Raw genomic sequence first — 9,761 nt, forward strand, 5'->3', positions numbered from 1 at the left:
TTAAAAGAGATTTTTGCTATAGGGCACATGCACTCGCTGAAAAGACAGAGAAAGAGAGAGAGAGAGAGAGAGAGAGAGAGATGGAGAAAGTGAGAAATCACCTCACAGGAAGGACGGCTATGCCGGAATCCCTTCTCCTCCACCTCTCAGAATTTTGGGCACACGTGCATGTGAACCTAGCATGTTTTTTAAGACACCAGGTCTGGGACTCGAACAGCATAGTCATGTATCTAGCTGCCTTACCCAATACATCATTGGGTGGCCCTTAACACTCTGTAAAAATCTAGCCCTTAGATCTTTTTAAAAAGTCATTTATTTCAGGAACAGAAGGTGGCATGGTGGTTAAGATGCTAGACATCCCCAAACAGCCAACCGCGATTCAAGTTCTGGACCTGGTAGCTTACTGTCTCACTTTCCCTCTGTGTGTGTGTGTGTGTCTTTCTCTGATCAAATTAAAACACAAATACAAGACCAGACAGACAGAGAGAGACATAGAGATAGAAAGCGAGAAATCACCCCCCAGGGGGGATGGTCACGCCGCAATCCCTTCTCTTCCATTCTCCTCTCGGGATCTTGGGCACGCACGCACACGCGCCCGGCGTGAGTTTTAAGCCACTGGGTCCGGGACGTGAACCGCGGTCGACTACGTGGGAGTCCAGCGACATAGCCATTACGCTAACTGCTGGTTCCCAATAAATAATTATTTGAAAAAAAAAATTCATTTACTTGTTCAATGGGGAGGGCAGGGATGGAGAATAGACACTTCCACAACAGAGTTCTCCCATCAGTCCACACTGTGACAAGCAGCATGGATCAGAGCCAGCCAGCATGCACGTGCTGGCTGACTAGCATGTGGAGGGACACCTGGGATGTGAGCCTAGGCCCTTTCCCGAGTGAGTCCAGTTGCATCACTGCTGTGACGTCTAGATAGAAACATTCTAAACCTTGTGGTTCACAGCCTTATCCTCTAATAAAGCTAGACGTTGTGCGTGTATGCCTTTTGGGTAACAAAATTTAGAACTTCATCCTCAAACCTTCACATTATCTACTCAAATCCAGTGGAGGGCCAGAAGCTAATGCCTACCTCTTATACTCTGCGTTCTTCCTTTCTTTAGGAATGTCAAATAATTGGTCAAAGATGGATAGGTATGTGATATAATCCAGCTTCTGAAAAGAGAAACAAATGACAAGATTCAGCTAGCAGTCTGCACAAGTTACAATGTCGCCTCCAGTAAGTGAGAAAGAGATTGTCTAAGAAAGCATTAGGCCTGGCCTGGCTCATTTTCCTTTTCTTTCTCATCATTCAATCCCTACCTCAACTAGGGTCAATTCCGCTGAACTGAGTAGAAGAATTAACTTTGCAAAATAAAGATCACATTAATAAAACACAAACGAAAAGAAATTTTTGTCAAAAATACTGCATGCCAGGATCTCAGACTCCGACATCACTACACCCTGAAGTAAGGTCCCAAGGCGCCAGTTGTCCATTCATGTCACCATGTACTGAGCAGCTCTGTGCAGAGCATGGGGTAGAGGACAGAGCCTGACAGATGAAACCTGCCCTCGGGAAGCCGAGAGCTCCGTCACTACACTTCTGGGACCGTTCCTCAAAAGCCAACGAAGAACTTAATCACATACTGCCTTCTGACCCCTCAGGCTGTCATACTAAACCACATCTCTTGTGACATTGTTTTTCAATGTCTTCTAGAACAGACACCTAACAGCCTTTGCTGGCAGAAGTATGTCACTATGTCCCATATAACTAGCACTGTTATGTGTCCAACATAGGAGCACAGTATTTATTTCTGGACTTTGTAAGATGTTTTACAAAAGTAAAATACTGTATTAGTATATAATATTATTTATTAATAAACGTTTGTTATATTCACTGTGAAGACCTGACTTTCATCGCCAGATGCTACATTATAGGAAAGCACAACACTTCTTTAATAGGGAGTTACAAAACCAAGGAGGACAACATGTAAGTGCGCCACGTCTAGGGGTTCCAGCCAGCCCAGCGTCCAGACTCACCTCCTAGAATCAGAACCCCTTCCCCTTCCCAGGCCTACCTCAGATGCCTTCAGGTTAATGTACTTGAGGTAACAGTCGTGGAGGTCGAGGTAACGTCCGTATCCCTCTTCGTCTGTGAACTCCACCAAGTCTGAAGGAGCCAGACAGATCGGTCACTGAGATGCCACGCACCACTCTCGAGCGCTTGCCTTTTCACATGGACTGCTTATTCCTAGTTTCGTGAGGAAGCCTTAACCCAAACGTCCTCCCTCTGGTCACCCAGTGAATACACCTCAGGCCAGTGACTACGAGCTGAGGGCACAAACTGATTACTTGGTCCGAGGTCAATAAAGGACGTCCCTGGAGCCCAGAAAATGCCCAGAGACCCACAGCAGGTCTGCGCTCTGTCACTAGTGGTCCTGTTAGGGCCGCAGGGGAATGTCAAACCCACTTACTTTGTGCCTCTTCACTGGGATTCTCTCGAGCTTTCAGAAGCTCCTCAAACTCCACTGACATGGGCACACAGATCTGAGGAAAAAGGAGAAAAGCTTTTTTTCAATGTGGAAAGTAGTAACGTCAAAGAACTGGGTGTACAGACAGTTGGACTTTCTTAAGGGCATGCTCAAAACAAAAATCTGATGCACCTGATAGCAATTAAATTCAAGGCAGGGTGGTATGTTTTAAAGATGCCCAGGGGACTCTAATATGTACCAAATTTGGAAGCCACTGCTTTATACATTTAAATACATGTATTTACACAAGCACGTTCGTGCCTACACAGGCTTCCAGTTTGACTTCTACAGACTTGCTTTTTTCACTGAGTGTACCTGGGGCATTCTTCTATTTATTTAGCCCATTTACATAATCCTTGTCACCTTCTGACAATGACTGGAATAGGTCCATCAAAATGGTACTCTTGTTGGGACCAGCAGTTGGTGTAATGGCTGTTGCTGGACTTCCATATAATTGACTGCAGTTCAAGTCCCTGACCCGGTGGCTTAAATTAATGTCGGCATGTGTGCGTGCGTGCCCAAGATCCCGAAAGGAGAATGGAGAAGAAGGGATTGTGGCGTGACCATCCCCCCCGGGGGATGATTTCTAGCTTTCTGTCTCTCTTTGTCTTGCTCTTTCTGGCGAATGCACATGCCCTATAGCAAAAACCTCTCAAAAAAGAAAAAATAAAAAAGAGAGAGAACAAGCAACTTTCAGCTACCCTGTCACGAGAGCGCTCCATAATCGGACTCCTTCTCCTCAACCCTCCCTGCAGTCATGCCTTCTTGCTCCCTCTACCCCACAATTCTTTTGGTCAGCTGAGCAAGACGGTTAATAGGTTCTAGCTAATTCAGACATAATCTCTGCTCCTTGTAAGTCTTACAGTATTGGAGTGAGACATTAACACAAAATACATTAAGACCAGAAAGACAAAATTAATTTGGGAAGGGTAAACTAGGAAAGATACCTCATAAAAGAGCTGGCTTCTGAATCTGTACTTACTTTGTATTAGTTTGATCCTCTAGGTGGAAAATTTCAAGACAGATTTAGGAGTACAAACTTACTACTGGGGGGATGGGGAGGGGAGAGGAGTAATCCCTGTGAAAGATAAAAGGAAGAGAGACCAGGATTGGGTAGGGACAGCCTAGACCACAATGTGGACTGAATAAAATCTTGACCAACCTAACAAGAGGCTCTGGAGCAAAGGTAACTCATTAGAAGAGACACTAGCAAGGCCTCCGCTGGCCCAGCCTGGCGGCCCGCCAGGGAACCCTCAGAGCCCAGCACCACCACCGCCATGTTTTCTGGGGCCACCGTGAGTGCCTGCAGCGCCTGGTGGAGCAGCTCAAGCTGGAGGCGGGCGTGGAGAGGATCAAGGTCTCTCAGGCCGCTGCAGAGCTTCAGCAGTACTGCATGCAGAATGCCTGCAAGGACGCACTGCCGGTCGGTGTTCCAGCTGAAGCGACCCCTTCCAGGAGCCCAGATCCTGTGCTTTACTCTAAAGACTTTAGAGAAGAAGTTTGCTGAGGAATGCCTTCAAGCATAAACAGGTGAACGACTGCCTCCACGTCTCAAGAAAACACTTTTCTCTAGCCAAATGACTTTTAGATATTTCAGACCTTTCCTATGGCCTGGCCCTCTAGCCAAAATTTTATATATATTGAAGACTTTTTACTCAAATAAGGAAACTAGGTGAAAGAAGAGAGTTTTAAACCACAATGTCCTGATTCTTTTGGCAAAGTACTTTGTATTTAGGACAAATACTTTATTACCAAATATGCCAGGATGCACCTCTTTCAAAAGTGAATTGCTGGTGTTTTTCTATACCTGAAATACCATGTGTGTTTTATTTACTGGATGTCTACATTTTGGGAAGGAAGACATTTTTGTTTATTAAAACAAATGGATTATTTGTAATTTCTTGTTCCAGACACAGACTTTTATAGCATAACAAATTTGTTCTTTTTTTTTTCTTATGAATTTATACTTTCTAAGTGAAGACAAGAAAATAAAAACTGGGGGAAAAAGAGGCTGTATTAATCAAATGCTGTCTTTTTTTTTTTTTAAATGAGAAGATTGTTTTATTTTTAACACTAAAGGTGAGAGCTGTTCCTTAGCAAATTTGTTTAGAAAGATCATTTTTATGTTTTGAGTTGCCCCATCCTGTATATGAAACAGATTTAATTATTGTTGTCTTAAGTTCCTATACTTTGTAGTTATTTTTGTACTTTAAGAAGAAATACCAAAAAAAAAAAAAAGAAGAAATACCACATTATTTCATGTCTTTAAAAATGTTTAAAATGTGACCTATCAAACACTGTAAATGGCTTAAAACAAAATAACGTGAAAATATGAGAACTCAGAAGAATTCTTCATGTCACAGGTGTTTTACTTTGAGGATATGCCTTTGACTTAATTTGGGACATTTTTAAGATACTTTGTGTTTGTAAGAATCTTTAAAAAGCCTGGAAATAAAATTTTTGCTTAATTCATAAAAGAAGAAGAGACACTGGCAGAAAGGGCCAGTCCCGGTAGCCCCCACATGCTCAGTCACTGGCTGGCCCTGCCCAGGATGAGGGTGGCCTTGGCTTAAATGCTGAAGAGGAAGGCCAGCAGGGAGGTGGTGTGGTGGTTACAGCACTGGACTCCGATATGGCCGACTGGGGTTCAAGATCAGACAGCAGCTTGAAAATCACACCAGGTGTGTGTGCACGCATGCCCCAAATCCCAGTAAAATGGAGGAGAAGGGATTGTGGTGTGGCCATCCCCCGGAGGGAATTTCTCACTTTTGGTGGAGCCCTGGACACACCGTGGCTCACTATGCCCTGCACCTAAGCAGCACGTCCTCTCTTAAAGGGACACCTGCGTGGCACCCTCCGTTCTTGCTCCCACCTTCCTTCAGTACGCTCTCTGGGTAGGTCTGGAGAAATACTTTCCGGAGCCATACCTCGTTTGGGTGCTTCCGGTGGAATTCCTTTATCTGCTTGAGTCTATTGTAGAATTCTGCAAACTCGTTGGGTCCTGAGATGGCACTGAGCTCCTCCTTTCGTAACCTGCGATTTCAGGAACAGGCTGAGTAACACAATGTCAGTCCTCTGAACACAGCTCTTCTTCCGAAGCTCTAATTCCCAGGCTGGCTCTGGCTGCCACTTACCCATCCTTATCGTCATACAGATCCCTCAGGTTCCCACTGACCTCCATGTACCTCTGAAAGGCAACACAATCCATTAGACTGAAGCAACCTGAGCAACTGCAAGCTAAGTAGCCAACAAAGGCTCTCTAGTGCAAGCCCTAGGAAACCTCAAGAACCTTTAAAGGTTCCTGTGCTGGGGCCAGTAGGCAGCACAGTGGTTAAGGAGCTGGACTCCCACATGGCCGACTGTGATTTGAGTCCCAGGCCTGGCAGCTTGAAAATCACACCAAGCACGTGTGCATGTGTGCCCAAAATACGAGGAGAATGGAGGAGAAAGGACTGTGGTGGGCCCATGCCCCCTAGGGGGGTGATTTCTCACTTTCCCGCTCACTCTTTCTGGCAAGCACACATGCCCTAAGACAAGACTTTTTTTGGGGGGGGAGGGGGAGAGGTTTTTGCTATAGGGCGCATGCATTCACCAGAAAGAGGGAGAGAGAGAGAGAGAGAGAGAGAGAGAGCGCACAACAGAGAGCGAGAAATCAGCCCCCAGGGGGATGGCTACGCCGCAATCCCTTCTCCTACATTTACCTCTCAGGATCTTGGGCATGCACACACACACGCCCGGCATGAATTTAAGCCACCGGGTCCGGGACTCGAACTGTAGTCGACTACATGGGAGTCAAGCAACATAGCCATTTTGCCAATTGCTGTTCCCTGTCCCCAAAAGTCTTAAAAAAAGGTCCTGTGCTTATTAGTCCCTTTAACAGACAGCCCTAATTCCCATGAGGTTTTTGTTTTAGACAGGGTTGTTACTATGATGATCTTCCTGCCTCAGCCTCCCAGACAGGACTACTGGCTCACCACCATGTCTAACTCTTCTTGACAGGGTCTCACTATGGTGTCTAGGCCAGACTTGAGCTTGTGGTCCTCCTACTGGAGCCTTTCAAGTCACAGAAATTACAGGTGTGCATCACTGTGTGCAGCTCTTAGGCTGGACCTGGAACTGAACCCAGGCCTCCCCTGTGCCTGTGCAGCATAAGCACCTTGGCAGTGTGCAACCATGAGAAGCCCCCCCTCCCTGTTAGTTTTTAAAACAGGTAGATTTAGGGGCCAGCAGGTGGCATGATGGTTAAGGGCATTAGACTCTCACATGGCTGACCACAGTTCGAGTCCCAGACCTGGTGGCTTGCTTTCTCACTTTCCCTCTCTCTCTCTCTCTCTCTCTCACTCCGTCCCTCTCTGGTAAAATAAATAAATAAATAAAGAAGTAAATAAAACTAAAAAAAAAATGAATTAAGTAACTCTTAAAAAAAAAAGACAAAAAAATAACCAAAACACTGTACCAAATGGTGAGGCAAAAAGAACCTTCATATTTTATTTATGGTTGTAACAAATGGTACAATCATTCTGGAAAATGGTTTGGTACTTTCTTAAAAAGTTTAAAGGACCAGCAGGTGGTGTAATGGTTACATCGCTGGACTCCCACGTAGCCAACCACAATTCGAGTCCCTGATCCAGGGGCTCGAAATTCACATGTGCATGGTGCCCAAGATTCTGAGAGCAGAATGGGAAGGGATTGCGGTGTGACTGTCACTCCTGGGGTGATTTCTTTCTTTAAGTCTCTGTCTCTCCAGTGAGTGCATGCGCCCTATAGCAAAAATCTCCCTTAAAAGGTTTAAATCTCCACTCACCCTAAGATTTAACAATTTCAATCCAGGATATTTTCCCAGGGAGATATGAAAACATTTACCCAAGGAAAAAGGATTATGATATGACTAGACCGTGCTTGTGTGTGGAGGGAGAAGAGGGGGAGGGATGCTTTCTTTCTCTTATCTACTAGCATCAAAAAAAAAAAAGATGCCTTTCACTGGTGCACACCAGGTTTTGCTGTCAAATGAGATCAGGTTTTCAGAATACTTTGGATTTGAAAGTTTAGATAATGGGCCAAAGATCTGATTATCTACTGCTAATCAGAAGCTTTTCTTAGATCTATCACTTTCTAGACAGATTTCGAACACAGAGAAAATAGCATAATATACCTCCACTTACCAATCAGTCAGTTTTAATAACTTTTTTTTAAAAGTATGAAATAGAATTATTACAGTTCAAATGCTTTTTAGTAGTCATCAAAAATATTTTGAAACAGTGTCCTGGGGGACCAGCAGTTGGCGTAATGGCTATGTCACTGGACTCCCATGTAGTTGAAGGCAGTTCGAGTCCTGGACCCAGTGGCTTGAACTCACGCTGGGCAGATGTGCGCGCATGCCCAAAATCCCGAGAGGAGAGTGGAGGAGAAGGGATTGGGGTGTGACCATCCCCCCTGGGGGGTGATTTCTCACTTTCTGTCTCTCTGTCTCTTTCTGGCAATGCACGTGCCCTATAGCAAAAACTTCTAAAAAAAAAAAAAAAGAAAGAAAAGAAAAAGAAATAACTGTCCTGGGAGGAAGACACTAAGATAAAGCATTTGCTTCATTGGTTTTCTTGTTTTAATTTTAAGAAAAAGGGTAGTACTTTTCTCTGCTTAAATTGTGGACTCCTAACTATTCTTTGTGCATCAACAGATACGAGTGCTCTAAGAAGGGTCATTCTTCTGAGTAATGACAAATAAGGACTGGAGAAAACCACCACTGAAGTCTAGACGTGCACTTCTAGGTAGAGAAATGAAAACTGATGTTCACATCTCACACGTTCACAGCAGCACTGTTCATAATCAACAAAAACTAGGTGCAACCCAACAGTCCGGTAACTGGCGAACAGGCAAACATGCGGCACCTACACCAGGAAGGTGCAGCACCCTCCGAGTGGCCGCGCGGACATCGCCGCTGGCCAATGCGGTCACCTCTGCCCCGGGCTCCAGCTGCGATCCCGCACCCCGCCTCCTTTCTCTTTTCCCGCCCACACTGATCCGAAGACAGGCAGACAGCGAGGTACTCACATCCTGCATGGCCCGAGTGCGATGGTCAGAATTGATCTGGTCCCGGAGCTAAAGGAAGGCAAACGGTGACACAGACGCCGTTAGCGGGAGTTCTCGAGGGGGAAAGGCCGCCCGGGGGAGGAGCTTCCCGGCCCAGGTCATAGCGACTGCGGCCCGGGGGCCTTCGGAGCGCTGGGCCTCCCAGGTTGCCCAGGCCCCGGCCTCGGTAGGGCGAGTCCCGGCGGACGGCAGGGGCGAGCGCGGGAGGGTCTGCAGGCCGAGGCGAGCTCTCAGAGGTTAATCGCGGCCCGACCTCCGGTTGGCTCGGCCAGGCCCCACTCACCGTGGACTTCTTCGTGAGCATCTCCTTGGCCATGACAGCCATGAGCCGCTCCTTCTCCTCATGATACCGCCGCTGCTGTTCCAGGATCGTCTCCATCTTTCCGCGGCGGCACTTCAATTCGGCCCACCGACACGGCCGGAAACGACTCCTGCCGCCTTGCGCGCCTGCGTCCCCTACGCTGCTCAGCCGCTGCCCAAAGTTCCGCGAGCGCCGGAAGTGCCTCGGGGACTCGAGAAAAAGGGGACACCGCAAGGTGATCCAGACTATGCTATGACGATGGCAGCAGTGCCCCCTGCTGGTTGGCGGTGTGGCGGAGCGATACCGAGCGGGTTGCAGGCTCCTGAAGGGGGCGTGCAAGACCCAGAAACCTAAAGTTTAATGGCAGGCGTCCTGGGGTTTGAGGGGGTCCGCTGGGGACAGGGATCCTGTGTGAGTGGACTCAGCGGCTGGGGGGGGGGACGGGTGGGAAGGGGGAAAAACTTGAGTCTGTTAACTTTCAGTGTGATCACCGACAACCTTTTTTCCCTTCTCTGGACTAAAGTGTCTTTGTTAGTAAAATGGGGTTGATAAGGGTTTTTCGTTTTGTTCTAAATTCACAAGTAGAAACGACCTACTGTAATTATCTATCAGCAGGGAACTAGTTAAATCAATATGGTACATCCTATCCAAGCAGTGAAATGCTTCATTCTTAACAAAACAAAACAAAACAAAACAAAACAAAACAAAACAAAACAAAACAGGGAAGCCTGTCCACTTCTTGGTGGAGAAATGAAAACATCTGTCCATACGTTCATAGCAGTGCTCATAATCGACAAAAGTTAGACACAATCCTAAAGTCCAGTAACTGGCGAATTTTTTTTTTTTTTTAA

The 9,761-nt window shown here is 46.4% G+C and overlaps 1 protein-coding gene across 1 annotated transcript in view; it reads right to left on the reverse strand.

Moving 5' to 3' along the window:
• The window catches only part of SF3A3 (splicing factor 3a subunit 3), a 29,874-nt gene extending 20,791 nt beyond the window's left edge, over window positions 1-9,083 (reverse strand). Inside the window, exons 1-7 of the mRNA XM_006158590.3 lie at window positions 8,893-9,083; window positions 8,571-8,618; window positions 5,657-5,709; window positions 5,450-5,555; window positions 2,466-2,538; window positions 2,070-2,161; window positions 1,085-1,167 (exon numbers count right to left, since the gene is read on the reverse strand). Of these exons, the coding sequence (XP_006158652.1) occupies window positions 1,085-1,167; window positions 2,070-2,161; window positions 2,466-2,538; window positions 5,450-5,555; window positions 5,657-5,709; window positions 8,571-8,618; window positions 8,893-8,988 (551 nt within the window). The 5' untranslated portion in view covers window positions 8,989-9,083. The remainder of the gene's footprint in view (window positions 1-1,084; window positions 1,168-2,069; window positions 2,162-2,465; window positions 2,539-5,449; window positions 5,556-5,656; window positions 5,710-8,570; window positions 8,619-8,892) is intronic.
• Window positions 9,084-9,761: the final 678 nt, after the last annotated feature.

This window comes from Tupaia chinensis, unplaced genomic scaffold, assembly GCF_000334495.1.
Source record: "Tupaia chinensis unplaced genomic scaffold, TupChi_1.0 Scaffold000604_1, whole genome shotgun sequence".
Lineage (NCBI taxonomy): Eukaryota > Metazoa > Chordata > Mammalia > Scandentia > Tupaiidae > Tupaia > Tupaia belangeri.